Here is a 22,608-nt window from a genome sequence, read left to right on the forward strand (position 1 = left end):
TTTCATATAAAGCCTGCAGTTTTTGTAATTCAATTGAGGTTTTCATTGTTATTTATTGGTTCTTGAACGAAAAAGAAAAAAGAAAAATTGTTATTTTTTTTAAAGAACCTCCATAAGAGAAGATGAACATACATACGAATAAATTAAAAGGAAAATATTCTCAATTGAATTTGAACTTATACACGTAGGTAACCCCTAGAGATTCTGTTTATAACCCTTAGCTGCACAGAGAGTGCAAGAGTCATGAGCAAAGTTGGCTAAACAATATATGCAACTTCATTACCTTAGAGCAACTCCACTCATTTGCCCCTTGCCATGGCAGCCACTATTCACGTGAATAGTGGTTGCCCTTGCAAATAGTAAATTTTGTGTTTCCACCCGTTGCCATGGCTAAGGGCCATTACTATTCATTTTTTTGTTTTTTTCACAAATTTTTTTACCGCAATAATTAATTTGGATAATATTTTCGGATAAGATTTCCGGGTTCCTACGTGTCACGACTATTCATAATCGGATAAAATTTCCGAATAAGATTTTTGGGTTCAATTTTTGGATGAATTTCAAAATTCAAATTTCAGATAAAAATTTGGGTTCAAATTTCGGATGAATTTCAAAATTCAAATTTCGAATAAATTTGGGTTCAAATTTCGGATGAATTTCAAAATTCAAATTTCAGCTAAATTTGGGTTCAAATTTCAGATAAGATTTTCATCTAATCAAATCAAGCCACGTGGCATCTCTATCTTGCCAAAATTTTCTATAAAACCAGAGGCTCAGCTCATACCTCTCACACCACATCTTTCTATATTTTCATTTCTCAGAGTTTAGAATTCATACTCAATTCATTCTCAATGGAAGATTTTAGGAGAAGCTTGGAGAGGCAAGAGCGAGAAAGAAATGAGAGAAACCGTAGAGCAGATGAAATCAATGAGTTGCAGAGACAAGTCGATGAACAAGTTGTCATAGCAGTGGCTTTGCAAGATGAAGAGAACCAAGGTCGCCGCCATGGTTCACAAGTCGGCCGCCGACAGAATGTGGACAGACATAGGCATTCTCGGGATAAGAATCTTTTGGAAGATTATTTTATCCCAACTTCTTTGTACTGTAATGTTGATTTTCGAAGGCGATTTAGAATGCAACCCCATGTGTTCAATAAAATCATGCATGATATTTGCAATCATGATGCATACTTTGTTCAAAAGTGTGATGCTATTGGGGTTTTGGGACTTCTTCCGGAGCAAAAGCTTACAACTGTTATACGAATGTTGGCGTATGGAGCATCTGCTGATCAGGTGGATGAGGTTTCCCGGATGGGGAAGTCAACTACGTTGGAGGCTTTGGTAAGATTTTGTGATGCAGTTGAAACTCTGTACACTAGGGACTACCTACGTAGACCTACGCCCAGGGACCTCCAACGGCTTCTACAAAAAGCCGAAGCTCGAGGATTTCCAGGAATGGTTGGCAGCATCGACTGCATGCACTGGCAATGGAAGAATTGCCCAACTGCTTGGCAAGGTGATTACAGAAATAGAAAAGGCCAAAAAAGTATCATCCTTGAAGCCGTTGCTGGCTTCGACACATGGGTTTGGCATGCCTTCTTTGGAGTTCCTGGATCCCAAAATGACCTCAACGTGCTGGGTCAATCCCCGGTCTTCAACAAGGTTTTGAGAGGCCAAGGCCCCAATATCACCTATCAAGTCAACAATACAGTCTACCAGACGGGGTATTATCTAGCTGACGGCATCTACCCGAGGTGGACCACATTTGTCAAATCCATTCCGAATCCCCGATCCCAGAAGCAAAAATTATTTGCTACCTATCAAGAAAAATACAGGAAAGATGACGAAAGGTGTTTTGGCATCCTTCAAGCTCGGTGGTTGATTATTCGAGGTGCAGCCCGTATGTTTGATGAGGAGGTCCTCAGAAGCATTATGATGACTTGCATCATCCTTCATAATATGATTGTGGAGGATGAGTATGATTATGAAGCTGAAGAGGTCTACGAATCGGATCCAATGAACACGGCCTTGACACGAATTTATGAAAGGCCCATGGGGCCAAGTGGAGAACCGTTTGAACCGGAGCCGTTGTTTAGGGATGGTCATTTCATGACCCGTATGATATATCGATATACAGAGATGCAATCTTCGTATATTCATGAAAGGCGTCAACGTGACTTGATGGCGCATCTATGGGCGGTGATAGGCAATGAAGATGAATGATGGAGCATAGATGCTTTGGTTATGTTTTATTTAGTTATGGTTTGGTTGTGGTTTTTTATTTATTATGGTTTGGTTGTGGTTTGTTATTATTATTGTGGTTTGTAGTTTTTTTTATTTTAATTATGTTTTGTTTGATGTATGGAATATATTGAATAAAAAGGTCTTTTATTGAATGCTTTGTTTATTAAATAAAGAAATCCAATACAAGTCATTAAGAATTACTACTACTAAAATTAAAAACATGAATTACAACAACTTTAATAGAAAACATGAAAAATACAAATACATAAAAGGTATGCCAACTAATTTAATGATTTTCATCATTTAACCAATCCGTGTTGCTAGGCCCATCATCTTGGAAAAGTCCTTTTCTTCTCATAACATCCCTGCGTTCTAGCTTCCAAAATTGTTCTGTTTCAGGGGACATATGGCTTGTATCCATCGCCATGGTTTCCGATCCGTCTTCTCCGTATCTTTTTTGCGCAAATACTCCCTTTCTCGTGAAAACTCGGCTTGAATTGCCATCTCGTTATCTTGGCGTTTTTGCTCCAGTTCAATTCTTATGGCATTTTGCCTTGCAATTTCCTCCAAAAACTTTGAAGTACTATTACTTGAATTACCCGCTTTTTTTGCCTTCGCAGCCTTTCGGCCAATGGGCCTCGGCTCCTTTTCGATGGGTGAGTCTTCACTCATAGGGGAATCTAGAGGTGACTCCGATGTCATTGAATCACGGAGTGGCGTCTCGTTTAACACAACGGCGGGACCCGTGGGAATAATTATGAAGCATTTGCAATATTTCACCACCTCCCAACATTCATGATGGTTGAAACTTTTTTTGCCACCCCCAGTTGCACCGAACCACATCTGTGCTTGAATCATCTATTTAACAAAAAAAAATGGAAATGCAAGAAATATTTAAAATATATTGGATATGCAAGTAACCAAAAAAAAAAACAAATGGAAATGCAATTAACCGTACAAATAAATTGGAAGTGCAAGAAATATTAAGAAACAATTGGAAATGCAAGAAATATTAACAACATATTAAAAATGCAAAAAATATTAACAACATATTGAAAATGCAAGAAATATTAACAAAATATTTAAAATGCAAGAAATATGAACAAAATATTTAATTTGCACGAAATATTAACAAAATATATAAATTAGGACATTAAACTTAATGAAACGAAAATTACAAAATACTTACCTCGTTAGTACGATTTTCCCCGCTTCTACAGTTTTCCATCGCTTTTGACAACGCATCTCTCCATTTTCCCAACTCTTTATTCAGAATTTTCCATCTACTAGATAATGCCATTTCCGTACGAGTCGACCCCAGAATTTTTTCACAAAATTCGGCATGAATTTTTTTCCACATATGAAAAAATTTCATCTCATTGCCTGTCACGGGACAATGACAAACTTGGAGCCAAGCCTCACACAAGGAAACATCTTTCATGGTGCTCCACGCCCCTCCGGTTTCGATAGAAGAAGCCATAAAAATAAGAAGAAAAAAAATACAAGGTGAAAGAGAGGAAAATGTTGAATAAAGAGTGAATAATAGTAGAAGTAGAATAAAATGTATAAGGATTGGTCTTGAAAGTGAAGGGTATTGATAGGTATTTATAGAAGAAAAAAAATCAGAATTTTTTAGTATTTTTTTTTTTAAAATTCGATTTTTTTTCATAATTTTATTGCCAAAAAAATGCTAGCCGTTGGATTGGAGGAGAGAAGAAGATCGGAGCGCCCAGGTTACGACACCTGTCTTCTAGCCGTTGGTGCTCGCGCAGGGCTGACGTTAGCGCAAGCTAATTCAAATTTTTTTACCGTTGGCACGTGCATTGCATGCGCCAACGTTAAAAAAATTTGATTCCGCTCGCTGACGTCAGCGCTTACGTCACCCAACCCACGAATTGGACCTCAGGCTGAACTGGCCTTCGGGCCAGCCCGAGTTGGTGGGACCCCCAAGTTGCCTGGGCTTGGGCTGACCGCTGGAGCTTCATTTTTTTTCCCCTCCCCCCCCAGCCTTGGGCTCAGCCCCTCGCTGGACATGCTCTTACGATAATTAGTGCCCATGAAAACATGGAAGTTATAAGAGCTAATAATGTAGATATGGGCTTATCCAAGTTTGCTAGAGTGGATGTGCTCTCTATTCTGCACTCGAATTTGAATCCCCCTCTCTATAATTTAGATTAGATAAAAATATGAATATTATTGTTACTTGAGCTATGTCACTTTTAATCTTGGTGCTTATATAATACTATAAATATGAATATTATTGTTACTTTGCTTGGTGAATATTATTTGACGTTGGGTGAATATTATTATTCTTGTGATTAAGCCTGAAATATTATTGTTATTATTTGTATTATTATTTCACACAGATAAATGATGTTTGCACTGGATTACATTTGCATCATAAATACAGTTGTGTTGGGCATGTGTGTAGTTTAAGGTATATCTAAGGGGTGGGAGAATGCTTTAGATATTGTAGGGGACTTTTTCTTCCGGCAGCAAATGGGCTGGGCTGATGAAATTGTCCCCTTTGTCTGAGTTCGAAAATTAAGCCCCAAAATGCTTCGAAAGGGCAGCAAGGCTTTTGGAAGTATTTTGGTTATCTTCACCAACCAAAACAACAGCAACTTACAAATAATTTCTTCATGCTTGTAGGTAAACTTTTGGGCCTGGCATGAGAAGCATGTGGCATGGGAGCAAAATTATCATGGGTTTAGCACTTTATGAGAGAGAGTTGTAGGTTCCTACGAAGGACAGAGGTTCTAATGGAAGGGAAGAGAGGTTCTAAGGTGGATTGGTGGAGAGTTTTTGGTGATTTTCGTAGCTTACGGCAGCTTGACAGTGATTCTGTCAAAACTTCTGTCGATCTGCAAAAAAACAGGGGAAGCAGGAAAAGGGGCAAGGATGGCACGAAAAATTGCTGAGTTTGCAAGTGAGAGAGAAAGCTTGCTCTCTGAAGGTTGTGGGTTGTTCTGTGTTGGGTAGAAGGGGTCCTATTTATAGCTGCTGGGAATGGTTCTTCTTCAAGAAACCCTAATGGCTTTCATCCTATTTTTGCCAAGTTCTTCCCTTACTTTCTCTCCTCATCCTTCCAATCATCTTCTTTTGGTGAAGTCAACTCTGCTTCTTTGCATAAAATCAAGGGTTTTGGGAGCTCAAGGCCCCCTCTTCCCGCGGCTGCCTCTGAGGAGGGTTTCTACTTTCACCTATTTCCTTTCCTCTCTTCCTTTCTCCCCCCAGGCCAAATCTAATGAAGGAAAGAAAGTGGGTATATGTAACAACCCAAACCTTAATTAATATTTAATTATTAATTAAATGAAGGAAAAGACTAAACTACCCTTGGAATATTTTACTCCGTTTTAAGTTGACTTTTTGACTGGGAAAGAATTTGGGAAATCCGTTTGTACCGTTGCGTAGAGCGCGACAAAAAGACTTCGTAGACACGTAGTGGACTTGTAACGAAGAAGTTACGAGCAAAGTACGAAAAAAGGGCAAATTGGTAATTTATGAAAATCAGATCGTTTTGAAAATCTGCTTCTCTCTCTCCTCACTCCCTTCTTCCTCACGCAAACCCCTCACCCCTTTAGAAAATTTTCCAGCAGCCCCTCCAAACCTCCATAGCCACCACCCCACCTCGCTGCCTGACACGAAACTGGCCAAGATCGGACCAGCCCAACCCCGCCGCCACACCCCAGACTTGCGCCGCCTCCGTTGACAGCTCCAGCCGCCGGAAACAGCTCGGATTTGGCTGGTTTTTCCCCGAATTTCAAGCCTCTCATTCTCTCTCCTCCGACCACCAAATCAAGCGAGTAAGGTATGGATTTCTAGCTATTTTTCACGAACTAGCTGATGGTTAGGTAGGATTGGAGAGATTTTGAGGTTTGATAGGTTAAATTTCGAATTGAAATTCGGCCGATTTGCGTCGCCGATTTCAGCCACTTCCGGCCACTTTTTGGCCATAGTCCAAGAACAAAAGTGGTTCCAAATAGGGTATATTACCTAGGATAGGAGTTTGGGCCGATGTTGTGGAAAAAATCCGGTCACCGGAAATTGTTAAGCACACCCACGCGCTGCAGGCGCGTGGGCCAGGTAGCAGGGATCACTCGTGGTCCTAGAATGATCCCTGTGTCCTCACGAGCGCGTAGGTTTTCGCGGATCTCAATTCGGATAACGTTTGAACCCCGAACGGATCTCGCATAGTGTGCGATTTCCGGGTTCAATACGTTCGGGCCGTTGGATCGTAGTCAAACTGGAGTATGTTGTTCTAGGTAATTTCAGGATCGTGTAAGATTTGACGGATCGTAAATCGGAGTCCTGGATACTCCGAAAAGGCCAACCCTAGGGTTAGTATTACGGGAAATCGTTTGTCCGTCCGATCGTGCGGTCGTGAGCAATCTGATTGTCTGATCGAGACCAAACTCTCGAGACATGTGTCCTAGGCTTATCGGGACCTATAGGAACGATTGGAATGGAATTCTGAGGTCGGGGACCCCAAGGGGTCCCGAGTTGACTTTTTGGGACTTTATCGCTTTTGAGTCCCTAGATGCTTTTAAATTGTACCCAGTGAGATGAAAGCTAATGTGGGCATAGGAATGATCCTTAAGTTGATGCACGGACTTTTAGGAGTCGGGGGTCAGGGTTTTTAATTTAATATTATATTACTGAGCAGAGTTTTTAATAAAATATATTGATGGTAATACAGGCACCCAGGCGCCAAGTGACCCGCAGGAGGGACCTTCAAAGGGTCCAACTAGCTCAGAGTATCTGTGAGTGGACCTTTTTGTTTTCATAAATGAATTTATGCAGTTTAATCTTATTATTTGATCTTGAATGAGTTTATTCATTGATCAGAGTTTTAATAGCTTGATTTATCGCTTTTATATGTTTTATGTTTTATTTTTATATTTTACATGCTGCCAAGTTGAGAGCGCCTAGAGATTTTTGGCATACTAAAGTTTTAGATAGTTAACAAATAAAAGGGCAGCAGAGTTCAGAGTCAAATAAGAATTTATTTTTATTTCTCGTTAAATTATTTTCTAAAACTATATTTTTCTTAGAAACCACCATAGGTATCCAAGATTAATTAAGGTTGCCTTCGATAAATATGTTGCCTTCAGATTTAAATGGTTGCCTTCGATCATGATGATGTCTACGGACATCCTGTTGCCTTCGGTTATAATGGTGTCGACGGACACCCTGTTGCCTTCGGTTAGGTCAGCATGCTTGACACTGCCCCACGAGTTGCGGGGACGCCCTGACCGTGAGGTGCGAGATTGCGGATAAGGTTGACCTAGTGTCCCCTGAATCCTACGAGATTGCGGTTTGGGTTGACCTTGCGTCATCGAAATCTGCGAGAATGTGTCATTTCGGTGGCACGAGAATGGAATTGACGAATTAAAGAGGAATTGACGGAAACATAAGGAATTGACGGAACTAAGGAATTGACGGATTATATGGAATTGACAGAACAATAAATGGGTACACCTAGGTGGTAGATTAAAAGTTGATTTCAATGCTTTCAATGATTTAATGTTTGATCAAGTATGTGATTAATTATATATATATATATATATATATATTCCAGTACGAGTATTTATATAAGAAATGATTTAGTTTTTATAACAGTTTTTACAGTGGGGTTAGTATGTTTTTATGCTATTTTTCTAAAGCTTTGTTTCTGGTCCACTCACCCTTTAAATGTTTTGCGTCCCTAGGCAGTAAGCGTGCACAGTGAGCCACAACCGGGCCGAGTCCATCATCCGCCACCTTCCTTGACAAAGTAGGGCCTTGTTTAATTATTTTATACTTGTAACCTAATCTGTGTAGAGCTCTGATATTGCCCTAGAACACTTGTCTAACTGTTAGTATGTAAATTTTTGTTTGCTGGCAGTTAGTGTATATTTCTATATGCATGTTTGACAGGTGTAATCTTGGGTTTGGTCCGTTTCAGGAGAGACTCTGTTGAGTTTTTCGACAAAAGTCAAACCCCAGTTGTTTTTGAAATTTGACTAGAAGGGCAATTTGGTCATTTGTGCTCGGCACTTGCCAGGTGTCGGACACGCACAGGGTTCGGCTCGGATTCCAAAGTGGAATTTGGGTCGGGTCCTGTCAGTATACATGTTGGTTCAAGGGATGGCGTCCTCCCCTGCGCCCCAACATCCTTTGGCCCCTTTAATGCTTTTGCTTGGAATTTGCTCCTCCCATGGGGAACCTCCTGGCAGCCCCTCCTCCTGTGGATCCTTTGGTCCCTTCGTGGCTTTCTGTTTCAGCCACATGCTGAGGGCCTTGGACCTTATTTATTCAAATTGCATGGGCCTTTTAATATGGAAGGTCAAGTTATTTAACTAGTGGGCTAAGTTTACCAAATATTTTGGGCTTTGTGGACTATTAGAGATAGTGGGCTATTTTTCACTAAGGTGGTGGGCTATTCTCTCTCTTGTGCTTACCCACGTTTGGGCCTAAAAAATGGGCTTGAGTCCCGAGGCCCCCAAGCGACCCAAGACTTCCATTTTTCAACCCGCCGATGGGCCCCATGACAACTCATTACCATCCATACCACAACCCACTCAAGCAAGCCCCGGGCATTTGAGTGGCTTGGGCCCACTTAGACTTGTTATGGGATAATAATTTTCCGCTTGGCACGGTGTGTCGCTTGGCATGCTTTTAAGCATAACGCTTGATACGATAATTGGCGTGGATTTGCAAAACTAAATGCATCCTTATAATTTTACCCCAGTTTCTAGCGTGATAGATTTTTATTTGGCATGGCATGTAGGATATGGCTCGTGCACGGCAAACTTCTGTGCACCTCAAATTGGGCCTTTTTCCAATAATATATCGTCTTAGGCCAGGAATTTATTCGGGCCCAACCATGGATTTTTTTTAGCCTCAATAGATATATATGAGTAAAAACAATGTGGAATATATTGAGGTGATGGGACCAGGGCCTCTAATGAAAAGTGAAAGTTGAGAAATTCATAAACAAAAGAAAAATGGGTTAAGGGACGGACATGCACTAGTTTTTATTTTAGGGTATTCGGAGCCACAGTGGTAAAATTCATGGTATGGGACATGCAGACTTGTTGCCCTAAGATATGAATTAGTGGGATTAGAAGGGAGTGAGTTTCATGGCATCACTGCATATGCAAATTTATTTATCTGGTCTGATTGCATAATTTATATATTTTGTGTTTTTTTATGCATGACACTTTGATTAACTGTGATAGTTAACCTTAAGGGGATTGATGGTACTCTACTGGATATTAGAATGCTCATATCCTAATAGATTGTATAAGATTAAAGAAGAAGTTTAAGAAAGCGAGTTTTAACTAAACTGCTGGGTTTTTGTTGTTGATTTGTGTAATTAATAATTGTAAGTGGTCAACTGTTTGATAAAAATCTTAATTTGTATTTAACTACGAGCTATTGCGACTCTGATTTTGTGTTGTTAAGTAAATTTGTATTATTTGTGGCTCTATTTCACAATCATATCATGATTGTAGGATTTTATTCTTATGACTATAATATGACTCACACCATGATTCGGAAATATTCCTTATTTTCGAATCGGGTCATGACACTGAATTTCAGGAAACTTCCTGTATAAAGTGAAATTTACTCTTAAAATAAATTTGGAATTGCGCTGAAAACTGACTATTCATATAACACAGCAGGCCATGAAACAAGAAACTAAACACAAAGAGGTTTTATTGCCATCTTAGTTAAAATTATAACACATCATTCATCGCTCACCCTCGACTTACTAACAATTACTGCATATCAGATTATCAATCTTGGTCTTCAAGCAAGGCAAGAACCACACTAAGGTTTTAAGTGTACAAAACAAACTTAATCAGAAGACTTCACAGTGTAGACTTCTCCGGAACAAGCTTGATCGAAACGCTGTTGACACAATGGCGTTCATCGGTCGGCACCTTGTGCCCCTCCCCTTTAAAAACATGGCCCAAGTGACCACCACAAGCTGCACATGTGATCTCAGTTCTCCTCCCATCAGGGTCAGGCTGAAACACAGAGTTGCTTCAGTTCTATAAAATTTCAGCAAAATGCATAGGGCAATAACTTTAACAAACTTAGAAATAGAAAGTTAGAAGCTTACAGAGCGGTTTATGGCTCCAGGCAGACCCTCATAGAATGCAGGCCAACCGCATCCAGAGTCGAACTTGGTAGTTGACTTATAAAGCGGTGTTCCACAACCAGCACAATTGTAAACCCCTTCTTCAAAAACCTTGTCATATTCCCCAGTGAATTTTAGCCTGTATGTCATCAAACTCCAATGATAAGCAAGTCTCATTTAACCTATTCATTTGTATGCAACTGCTTGTCCCCAAATTCTGGTGAAGGAACTAGATAGCAATTGTTCACTGGGATAATTATTGCCCCTCTTTAATCTAAATCTAAAGATACAACAAGGAAAAACACTAAAACCCATCCCATAAAGCCTTCTGCCAAATGATCACTGATGCTATGGTTGTGTAGGAAATACAAAATATCAGACTTTGGAACTCTGCTACAAGCTTTGCATTACATATTCTAAGAATTAAATCAAGGAAATACAATTATATTTCAACAAATGAAAGGAAAATAAATATATACCAAGAAAAAAAAAGTCAAAAGGCATTTATTTGTGCAGTAAGTACAAAAAGGCAAAAAATTTAATCTCTCAAAATTAATGAAAGGTTAATAAAATCTCTGTAAGCAATCAGACTAATCACAAAAGCCAGAAAGAGCTAAAACCCATGAAAGGCCACAAATCATATGAGACATAACTAAATAAATCATAGCGTATATGATGATAAAAAAAAAAATCTTTTTAAGGAAGAAAAAAAGAAAGAGTAGGAATTACTCTGTCCCCTTCTCGCGTAGAATCCTAAACTGTTCAGGGGAGAGAATAGCGCGCCATTCTTCCTCTGCTTTCTGAACTGACCCTGGTCCTGGTGCAGCCATTCCCACAGTCCGCACTCAATGATTGAGATGGATTTTCTGGGAAAGTTCTTGATGTAGATTTCCGGGAAAATGAATATGGACGGAAAATCAACCACGTGGGCTTTTCTTTTTTGCATCAAAGCGGATAAGGATTTATCCATGTGCTGTGATGTGATGTAGGCCTGTATAATTGGAGGCCCAATACTAACAGATGGTTTTGAGTTGGGCTTGAATCTGGCCCGTTAAGACGACGGCGTTTCTTTGCGTTTCGTGCTCCAAAGCTCAAAAATCTTCTGGCTTTCTTTTTCTGCGAGTTGAAAAGTTTGAAACAAGAAAAGAAAACAAAAAATTAACAAGAAGACACTCTGAAACACCAATGTACTCGGGGTTTGGGAAGGCGTCAGGGCCAACTGAACCGCCGAAAGCACAACCATCTTTCGGAAATTTTAGTGGTCGACCTCCTTCACCCTCTCCACCGACCACCCCTCTTTTTTCCGCCTCTGCACCACTTCGATCACCTTCCAGGTTCGCTCTCTCGATCTTTCATGATTGTTGCTCACATGGGTTTGTGCTGGATTCTAGAAAAGATTTCAAAGTATCAATCTTTTTGGATTTTGTATTTTCTCAATCCCTTTTAGAATTTCAGATATTAAATTTGCCTTTTCTGAGTTTAAGCATACTACAGAAGTTTGGGTAAAGGCTCAGAGTTTTGTGCCCAACTATGTGCTAGGTTTTAAAGGAATGTATGAATAGAAGAGTAAAGAAAAAGAATGTACTGTTATGATCAAATTTGTATTCTAGGATGCTTGTTGAATCAAATTCTGTAAAAACAGCTTATGGCAACTTTTTAAATCTGTATACTGCATCTTTGGGTTTGAGGGTCATGTGCAAGTCTGGATTAATGTCAAGAGCTGTGTAAAAGCCTGTGCTTGAATAGTCATTGAGCATTTGGGTTTTGGTTATGTATTACAAACTGATGGTTTTCCTTTGATAATAGGGGACCCGAAGCTCTAGGGAAGCTGCATTCACCGTATTTGGCCCTTCAAGGTGCTCGTCCTGCTCCAAGTCATCCTTACCCATCTGCAGGAGTCCATAGGTAACGACGACCCTTATAATTGTAAACCTCTAAATTTATTAATCGGTGTTTCTCTTAGTGTTTATGCTTTTTTTCTTTGTTATCTGTCTCAATTCTGTCACAAAATCCTTTTCGTGTATGATTTATTTATATGCATATGTGACAGTAAATGTGGTGCTGTGGTAAATCATTTATGTACGAATGTGCTCAGTTATGCATAAAAACCAATACTGAGTACATAATTATACTCGCAGCAATATTTTATTGTACCTTCACAAGGATGCTCCATTGACAAATGTGGGAGTATCTATACTCCATAAATGTGGCTCCTCCTGTTTCATCTCTTCAACTTTTCAGATTATTCGAGAAAACCAATTAGCATCTCTTATACTATTGGTGAGTAGGTTTTGCATGTGGTTTTAAAGTGGTGAGTGCCTGAGGCGTATGCGCATTTAATTTTTGGGTTTAACGTGTCAAGAAAATAGTTACCCACTTAAAAGTTTACTGTAGTTCAAAACCATGGGGATGTATACATATTTTTGCGTTTTGGCCTACATAGTGTACAAAAAATTAGTTTTCTTTTTCCCTTTTCTTCTGAAAGATATATTAGTTAAGGAGGTGAGCAAGCAGGGGAAATTGACACATGCAATAGTTTGATTAGAAATTAAACCTAGAATCTGAGCTAATGGTTGTTTAGATGCTGTATAACTCTATTAAACAAATGCCCACCTAAACCCTAAACCCAAGTCCTGAAAATGCAGTCAGTGGGCCACTTTGCGAGTTCCAGGTGCACCATAATTATATTGGTCCTCATATATATTTATCTGTTACATATGTTTAGCGATACTGATTTTGGGCTTTGCATTTCCATACATGCATTTGTTATCATGTAATTGGTCATTTGTGTTTAATGTGACTCCTGTGTTTTATGGTACCTGGTCACTGCTCATGTTAAATCATAAAATGTCATAACTCATATTGGCAGCTATTTTTTGCTCCCAGGTCCACGGAATCTCATCCGAGTTGGGATGATGAGCAGAGATCCTTTTTCAAAAATTATGATACCCAGGCTCAAGAAAGGCCATCTGCCGTCACATCATTTGTTGTTTCTCGTAATTCTGGAACTAGTGTTACGGCCAAGATTGCCAGATTCCAAGACACAAAAGGGGCCAGATCTCCTCCCTTTATGTCTAATGATGAAAATATAAGATATTCCACTCAAGGTGTCCCTAGGAGGTAAGTCCTTTCTTTCTTGTTAGGTTTGTCATGTTGTTCTGTATATGTTGAATTTGCACTTATTTTCATTTGAAAATTGCATTACTTCAACCTACCTACTCTAGCTGTCAAACTGTGTTTCTGTAGCTGCAAATAAAACTGTGCTATATGACTGCAATCTTTACTTTGGTCCAGTCCATTAACTTTAATGATATGAACTGTGTTGATTATACTGTTCATAATTATGCTAATATATGTTTTCTACCTTTCTTGTGGTCATGTATGCAATTACCATTGAGAGTCATAACAGAAGAGATTTACTGTTTCTTTTGCTTTTATACTTGAGGTTAAATAGTTTCCATGAGGATATGTGATGTAGGATATAGGTGAATTGTAGATTTAGGCAGATTAGTGGAAGCAAAAACAGTGAAAAACAGAAAATTAGATGAATAAAGAGAGAGGTCTGGAATCACTCCGGGGGGGGGGGGGGGGGGGGGGCATCACAACAGAATTCCAATCTCTGGAAACTAAACTTTAATTCAATAACTCAACTATGTTCCAATGAACTACATGGGCTGTAATTATAGTAAACTAAACCTAGAGACAATAGGAATAAAATCCTTTACTAGAACAGAAATCCTAATCCACAGAGGAATAGGAAAACAAACCAATCCTAAATAAATCAGGAAACTTAGATTTCTAGAAAACCAGAAATCCTTCTGAAACTAACAAATAAATTAGGAAACTAACAACAAAAAAGGAAATCTGCTCCAGACTCTATTAAAAGGAAGTTTCAATGATGTCTGCATCAATGTGCTCCTTGAAAGACTGCTTTGATTTTCCTTTTCTTTCTTGCCTTATTAGTTCTGCTTTAGTTTGCTTAATCCAGTAGCCCCTCAGATTTGCCTGTAAATTTGTGCAGTCACTTAGTTACTCCAAGAATACGATCGCCTCCCTTGGTCTCTTATGAGGATTTGCATCCTTTTGTTGGAGTAGAAGGGTAAGTTCCAAGTTCAACTCCGTGTGTGTGTGTATGTCAAATGGTCTGGTGAGTTCTAAACTGTTGGTCTGGTGAGTTTTAAACTATTAATCTTTTGAAAATCATATTTTGTATGCTTTTGTAACACTTTTATGTATGGGACTTGGGAAACTATGTTTTGGGTGGAGACTTTGATGCAAGAACATAATAGTTTGGCTATGTTATCTCCAAAAATACTGGTCTCATTATGTTTTCCTGTCTGCTCATTGCTAGGGAATCATCATAGAAAAGAAAAGTCATTTTACTTTGAACATCTTTTTCTCCCCGATAGTTACATTCTTCATCTTTTATTAATGGTGAAATGCATGGTTGCCTTATGTGTGTCACTTTTCTACATGGCTTTAATCTGTAAGATAACTTTATTCAATACCTCACTTTTTGTTCATAGTGATCTTTCTTTGATTAGGCTGTTGTTTTCTATATAGGCGTGCATTTTCCTCCTCTGGAATGGAAAATCAGCCAAAGTTGCTAGAAGATCATGCTGAGTTGCAGGCTCATCAGGGACCTTCTCTAGTATCACATTTTGAGGGCTCTTATGCGTCTGGTAGAAATTTTCCTGTCAAACATGACGGTGTTCAAGTCCCAAAACGAACAAGGTTCCCATTTTTACCCCGTACTAATGAAGTTGTCCATGAATACTCTCATTTTCCTCAAAATGACTATAAAAGTTATATTAGCTAATATTAGTAGACACCTTAATATCTACAATTTATGAAGACAAATTAGGGTGCACTTTCTGTAGTGGTGGGCAGCCACAAAAAAGATTAAGATGTATTGTTCAATGCATAAGGAGAGAAGTAAAGGAGTTCTTATTATCTTCTTCTTGTATAAAAGGAACAATTTGTTTATACAAACAATGCATCTAGGAGGTTATTTCCTTTGAAGTGATAGTGGAACTTTAGGAATGAGAAATTGAATGAAATTTTAGGCACTTACAAAATATGTTACTTTTCTTAATGGAATTTGTATGGGCATATCGCCTTTTGCATCCCCAAAACAAGGGAAGAAAAATCTGAGTGAGGCTAGTATGTGCTTCCCTTTCCAGGCCTTCTGTGTCACCTGTTATGTTGAATAATGGATCAAATGCCAGTTTTAGTACTTGTGATTCTCGGGTACATCAAAGATCTTTGGACTCTCCAAGCAATACTATTTCGGAAGCTGCTGCAAGCAATTTGACGAGCATCCCGGTTGCCAAAAGAACGAGGTCACCTCCTCTACTTCCTGAGGATCAAGTCTTTAACGGGAACTCTTATGCCACTGAAGATGGTACTGAACGGTAAAATCTTAGGTGTGTTAGTTATATTTTTACATACTTTCCCAAGTTTGAGGTTTTCTAATTTTTTTTCCCTGATGTAATTTGCAGAGAAATGCAAGCCAAGGCAAAGCGGTTAGCCCGGTTCAGGGTTGAATTAACAAAAACTCTTCCAAACAATCCTGACATTGTAGAGCAGGGGGTTTCTACTGAAATGGCTATGGATGGTACTGATGGCAATGCTTTATTGGAGTATGAAGGTGTGGAATTGTCTGGTGTCATCATTGGGTTATGCCCAGATATGTGTCCAGGTGTGCCTCTCAACCAAGATACTAAGTGTTAGTGTCAACTGAAATACCGAGGGTTCATAAGCAAGGAAATATGAACAAAAATATTAAGAACCCAGATTTGTAGTAATTTATATCATTGACTTTCTTCTTTTATGCTAGAAGAGTACGAGACTTTCAGTCCTGACCAAGAATTTTCCTTAATGTTTCAGAGTCAGAAAGGGCAGAACGAGAAAGGAAAGGGGACCTTGATCAGTATGAGCGCTTGGATGGGGATAGAAATCAAACAAGCATATCCCTTGCAGTTAAAAAGGTATTCTTTGTGCTGCTACGTCCGTCTCCCCCAAAAAAATGTAAAATATATGTATGAGGGAGCTTCAATTGAAAGATCCCTCAAATAAAGCTTCAATTGAAAAATCCCTTATTTGAGGGAGGCCCTTGTAGGCCCCACAACATATTGTATTTCAATGATTCAACGGTCTATTTTTCAAGTTTTCAAAGATGATCTATGAATAATCAACTGTTTGGATAGTTGAAATACAATGCCAAGTGGGTCACTCATATAAGCTTATTGGAGGATCCCTCATATATGATATATATTATTTATATTTTTCTCTTTGAGGCCATTGTCCTTTTGCCCCTAGAAATTACTTTGTTGATAAGATGAAGCATGATGGATGTTCACATGTCATTCATACACAGTATAACAGAACAGCCGAGCGAGATGCAAACTTGATAAGACCGATGCCGATCCTGCAGAAGACAATTGATTATTTGCTCAATTTGCTCGATCAGCCTTACAATGATAGGTTTCTTAGCATATATAACTTCTTATGGGATAGGATGCGAGCAATCCGAATGGATTTGAGAATGCAACACATTTTTAACCAAGAGGCTATTACTATGCTGGAGCAAATGGTGAGTCCTCTTTAATTTTCTTCCTGTTTGCATGATCTGCTGTTGCTATTTACATAATTACATCATCGTAACTTTGTGAACATGAAAGGAATATGATTAGGTTAGAATGGTAGGATGGACAAGCAATTCACTAATTCTTATGGCTTTTGCATATAGTTTTCTCAGGTCCATTTTCATAGGCTGCCCATGCTACCAGTTAAATTATTCTCATATACTTCTGTTTTTCTTTCTTTCTTTTTTGTTGTTTTTATTATTATATATAAGTAACTCAGAAACTCCTTTAAACCTTCTATCTATTTCAACTAATTATTATCTTGACAATGGAAGTTTTTCATTGAATAGTTTTTTTTTATTCTCCTTCATGATATATGCAAAGCTCTGTTTGACTGATAGTTACACATTGGGTTTCAGATAAGACTTCATATAATTGCCATGCATGAATTATGCGAATACTCAAGAGGAGAGGGCTTTGCGGAGGGGTTTGACGCACACCTCAATATTGAACAGATGAATAAAACATCTGTTGAATTGTTCCAATTGTATGATGATCACAGAAAGAAAGGAATAAACATTCCTACGGAAAAAGAATTTCGAGGTTACTATGCCCTTCTCAAGCTGGACAAACATCCTGGGTATATGGTAAGTCTCCTGCAGTAGTCACTCCATTGTACATGTTTCAATTTGTTGTCTGAAAATAATGGATTCCTGCTAGGTTGAACCTGCAGAGCTCTCCCTTGATCTTGCAAAGATGACCCCAGACATAAGACAAACTTCAGAGGTTCTATTTGCACGTGATGTAGCAAGGTTCTCACTTCCCTTCAAATGTATTTTCTGGTTTTGTTGTAGACTGGAATATAAACATCAAATTCATTTCCTCTTGCAGAGCTTGCAGAACTGGTAATTTTATTGCCTTCTTTCGACTTGCGAGGAAAGCAAGTTACCTCCAAGCATGCCTAATGCATGCTCACTTCTCAAAGGTATGAATAAATTTTTCTCGCAGTTTGTGTTATTGATTCACAATTACATTTAGGATTTTTGACTTCATAAGCAATAAATAGGCCTGCTTTATCTATCAGAGAGGCATTCGGTTGCTACGGCAGCAAGTAGTGGACAATGTAGTATGTGTCTGTGATTCTATAAAAAATTGAGCTGGATAGAAAGAAACATATTAAAGATTTTGCTCCTTTTGTTCCAGATATATCAGTCACATATTTATGTTCATCTGTGACATCCAAGGGAAATGATGTGAACATAATTTTGAACGTTGTGTCATTGAGAGTTTAGGATTAAAAGCATTTCAGCCATTATTCTAGTTGCAATTGTAGAATTTTAGTCTTCTACCAAACCTGTACCGAATTTTAGGGATATTTTTAAAAGAAGGTTTACCTAGGTTTTTTCCGAGTGTTTCCTCGGATCTTAAATTTTTGAGGTGTTTGCTTGGTAGCTTTCTGATTCAAGTAGGGAAGAAGTTGCAAATGAATCACGTTGTACTCAGATGGAAAGCTTTGGTGAATAGAAGTTTGGATTGAGCTTTGAGTTTTTGGGTTAAAGCATGGTAGCATGGTGTCTTTGCTTTCTTCTCTCCCCCTTCTCCTCTTTCACAGCGGCTAGGCTCTAAGGGTCCTCATAAATAATATGTGGCAGATAGTGAGATTCAGTCATAAGGTCTCCAATAACACCATAATAAGACCACTAATCTTCAGCCCATGTAGTTTGGTTGTTGCTGCTGATGTTAGATCTTTTTGCTGGTACCTTTATCTAACAACGTTTGCCGTTTTGACCAGTTACGAAGCCAGGCACTTGCTTCTGTGCATGCAGGTCTCCAAAATAATCAAGGGATCCCTGTTTCCGATATTGCCAAGTGGCTAGCATTGGAGGTACCTTTCCTTGGTTTGATGAGAATTCCATTTTGCACCCTCTGGGGGAAAGAGGAACTGTTTCATTTTATCTTATGCTTGTGCTTTGATGATTGACATTAGGAAGAGGAAATTGAAAGCCTTTCAGAGTATCACGGGTTTGTAATAAAGTCATTTCGAGAGCCATATATGGTGAAGGAGGGCCCATTTCTCAATAGTGATGAGGACTATCCTACCAAGTGTTCTAAGCTTGTTGATATGAAAAAGTCAAGAAGGATAATCAAGGATCTTTTAACTTCTACTCAACTCATATCCTTGTCTACTGAAGCAACAAATGAGATTCAGCTTATTAAGAAAAATAAGCCTGAACCAAAAACTGTTTCATATGCTGAAAGGAAAAGTCCTGTCCATGAAGTCCCAGCCGTTGAAGTAATAAAATCCTTCCATGAAGTTGATGAAGAAATGCCTAATTTTGAAGCTGTTTCATCCCCAAAAGATGTCAGACAAAAGCAGCAAATGATTCAAATACCTATTTTTTCATCTCCAGAGGTTTACAGACAAAAGCAGCAAACAATTCAAACACCAATTCTTGGTCAATACACTGAACATCCCCAACAGGTGGCCGCTGTCTCTCCTTCCCCATTGGCTTTCTCATCATTTAAACCCCAGCCTGATAAAGTTGGTACAATGGAGAAGCCAAACTATGATGCTCTTTTCAGTAACTCTCCAGAGAAAAGCATGCATTCTGGCATGGAAGGAATGCCATTGCATATTGAGTCAAAAACAGCTCTGCAAGACAGATCTCCAGTTGATACATATAGTTATGGTGTGGAACATCCAATCAGAAAAATTGTGGTCATTAATAAGGTGGAAGATGAGGAACCTCCAGATCTTGATCAGGAAGAAGAAAATATTGATGATATGGCAACTGATCAACATGAAGAAATTGCTGAGGCGAAACTCAAGTTGATACTAAGGTACTTTAGCTTCTTGTACTTATCTTGCTGGATGTTGAGGCTATTTTTATCATGTCCCTTCATATTCCCACTTTTTTTCTCACCAGGTTATGGAAGCGGCGTTCTTTGAAGCTAAGGGAACTGCGAGAGCAAAAGCAGTTAGCAGCAAACGCTGCATTGAATTCTTTATCATTGGGGCCACCAGTTCAACTCAAGATAGACGTAAGCTTTTTCAATTTTTTGAAACTAGAGGTTTAACTGTCTGCTTTGTTCTGCAAGTTTGTCTTTATGAGCTTTGGTAGCAGCGGATTTTAGAGATATTCCTGTCTTGTTGATGCTGATTGTGAAGCTGTAGTTAGGTGATTATTGATGTGGAATGAAGCATGCTTCAATGATTTTATTGGGGAAGGATGATAAAAATTTGTGGCTCTCTAGAGATTGTTTCTTTTTATACTGTTGTCTTACACTTCTTGTCCAGTGATGTACTTTTCTCATCACTTAATAAACCATTTTTTCTTATCAAATAAAGAAAAGGTATTTTGATTTTCTTTTTCACGCCTCAATTTTTTGGGTTCATTTTCATCTCAAATAGAAGTGAGGAGATTTCACTTGTACATCTCTCCATCTTCACAAAATAGTGTAACACTTGGCTAACCTACTTGAACCCCTTCCTTTTCATCCTGAATGTCTTACTCAGTTACCCAATCTTCCATCATTAAATGCGTGCAGTTTTTATTTTTGCTTGTTCACCTAGAAGAATTGTGTTTACAACTATTGGAACATAGTTTAGGAAAGAAATCTAACTGATGATTATCTCAGCCTTGACATCTTTTTATTTTCTATTTTGTAGCAACCGAGCACATCTGGTGAGTTTGACATTGATCTCATTTTGAGGGAGAGATATAAAAAGCAAGGAAAATCATGGTCAAGACTTAATGTTTCAGATGTAATAGCGGATATACTAGGGAGTAGAAACCCCGATGCTAGATGCCTCTGTTGGAAAACTGTTGTATGTTCCCAGATGAACAGTCTAGAAGGTGAACTGGGACAGAGGAGCCATGTCTTGGGAGCAGGCCCATGGTTGCTTTCAAAGCTCATGCCTTTGGAAAATGATGTGGACGATGATGATAATGATCTCGTAATTTCATCTCCTGGTGTGTCAATATGGAAGAAATGGATTCCTGGCCAACCTGGTTCAGATCTGACCTGCTATTTGTCTGTGGTTAAGGATGCAAATTTTGATAATCTAATTGAAACTGTATCTGGTGCAAGTGCTATTTTGTTCCTTACATCTGAAAGCATCCCTTGGAAATTGCAAAAAGTCCAGCTCCATAACCTTCTGATGTCAATACCTTATGGTTCCTGCTTGCCCCTTCTGATCTTAAGTGGGTCATACAACGACATTGCAGATCCTTCTTCCACAGTTGTTGATAATTTGGGTCTCCATGACTTGGATAAGTCACGAATAAGCAGCTTTCTAGTTGTTCCCCTTGTTGAAAACCAGCAAACGGAACAAGTGGATGGGTTTTTCAGTGACAGCCGACTGAGGGAGGGGCTCAGATGGCTTGCAAGTGAATCACCTCTTCAGCCCATTCTTCATCATGTAAAAACACGTGAACTCATTCTTAGCCACTTGAATTCTTCGTTGGATTCACTAGACAAAATGAAAGATTATGAAGTAGGTCCAGACAACTGTATCCTTGCCTTCAATGAAGCCTTGGGTCGGTCACAGAAGGAAATTGCTGCTGCTGTCCGGGAAAATCCTTGCAGTTGGCCTTTCCCTGAGATTGCTTTACTCGAGGAGTGTAGTGATGAGTACAGGGTTGTGAAGTGGTACTTGCCAAGCATAGGATGGAGCGCAGTGCAAAAAGTTGAACCATTGATTTCAGCTCTAGGTGATTCTAAGCTTCCAGATTTTCCTGACAATATTTCGTGGTTGCCCAGATGTAATGCTGGAGAGGAGATTGAAAACCTGAGAATTGAACTTGAAAATGGCTTAATCGAATACCTGACACATTCAAGTAAGATGATGGGGCTTGCACTTGCTATGAAAGAGGCACATGTAATGTTGCAAAGAAGTTGTCGACTTGAGCGCGATGACTCGTGCTGCTACATTGTTCCGAAGTGGGTTATGATTTTCAGACGAATCTTCAACTGGCGGTTAATGGGTTTAGCCAGTGGGACCTTTTCATCAGCTTATATCTTGGACTGTCCTCATCTTAACACAGCTTTTGGAAACCTCGGTAAGATGGGGCTTGAAGATAGCGGACCTTCACCTTATTATCTTGATCAGCCATCTCTGGATGAAGTCATTGCAGCTAGCTATAGCCCTCTTTTGTCCCATAGAAATCAGGCCTTGCTAGAAGCTGATCGAACTCTTCCTGAAACATCTCCCAATGGTGAAATTCATGAGACCCCTAACACAAATGACTTGATGGAGATGGAGGATGAAAGACGTTTAATGCATGATGATCAAGCAATGATAGACGATGCATCTCGCGTAAATGGGACACTAGAGAATGCTGGCAGAGATATAGTGATGGCTGGAGAAGTAACAAAGGGAGCTGAAAAATTAAGCATGTTGTTAGAACAGTGTAACATATTACAGAATGTGATAGACGAGAAGCTGTCCATTTATTTCTGATCTGCTAATAATTTTGTACTAGTAATTTTTTTTCGTAAGAATTTTGTACAATTGTAACAACAGAAATTTGAAGTAAAAGCTGCCTTGCATCTGTCAAACGAGTTTCAGGGTTAAGCTTCAAACTGGATAACATTAAGAATAGATTAATTCTTGATATGCGAGAAAGTATTTTCAAACCTACCT

The 22,608-nt window shown here is 39.0% G+C and overlaps 3 protein-coding genes across 3 annotated transcripts; 1 reads left to right on the forward strand and 2 right to left on the reverse strand.

The window, feature by feature from the left end:
- Positions 1–2,529: 2,529 nt before the first annotated feature.
- Positions 2,530–3,670, reverse strand: LOC148297346 (uncharacterized). The gene is made up of 3 exons (XM_088246500.1): positions 3,433–3,670; positions 2,705–3,101; positions 2,530–2,615 (listed from the first exon to the last, which is right to left on the reverse strand). The coding sequence occupies exons 1-3, from the start codon at positions 3,616–3,618 to the stop codon at positions 2,530–2,532; spliced, it is 669 nt and encodes a 222-aa protein (XP_088102626.1). The 5' UTR covers positions 3,619–3,670.
- Positions 3,671–9,917: 6,247 nt separating this feature from the next.
- On the reverse strand, positions 9,918–11,283 carry LOC110748420 (peptide methionine sulfoxide reductase B5-like). The gene is made up of 3 exons (XM_088244566.1): positions 11,104–11,283; positions 10,357–10,513; positions 9,918–10,261 (listed from the first exon to the last, which is right to left on the reverse strand). Exons 1-3 carry the CDS (start codon positions 11,202–11,204, stop codon positions 10,103–10,105), a joined length of 417 nt encoding a protein of 138 aa, XP_088100692.1. The 5' UTR covers positions 11,205–11,283; the 3' UTR covers positions 9,918–10,102.
- A 198-nt stretch (positions 11,284–11,481) lies between these two features.
- SAC3B (SAC3/GANP/Nin1/mts3/eIF-3 p25 family) lies at positions 11,482–22,516 on the forward strand. Its single transcript, XM_088244561.1, has 16 exons — positions 11,482–11,708; positions 12,181–12,279; positions 13,261–13,494; positions 14,396–14,473; positions 14,938–15,108; positions 15,558–15,788; positions 15,876–16,075; positions 16,264–16,364; positions 16,754–16,969; positions 17,381–17,608; positions 17,682–17,773; positions 17,853–17,946; positions 18,754–18,846; positions 18,949–19,802; positions 19,889–20,003; positions 20,632–22,516. The coding sequence occupies exons 1-16, from the start codon at positions 11,560–11,562 to the stop codon at positions 22,423–22,425; spliced, it is 4,749 nt and encodes a 1,582-aa protein (XP_088100687.1). The 5' UTR covers positions 11,482–11,559; the 3' UTR covers positions 22,426–22,516.
- The last annotated feature ends 92 nt before the right edge of the window (positions 22,517–22,608 follow it).

The sequence above is a fragment of the Prunus avium genome, chromosome 1 (genome assembly GCF_965620075.1).
Source record: "Prunus avium chromosome 1, drPruAviu1.hap1.1, whole genome shotgun sequence".
Classification (NCBI taxonomy): domain Eukaryota; kingdom Viridiplantae; phylum Streptophyta; class Magnoliopsida; order Rosales; family Rosaceae; genus Prunus; species Prunus avium.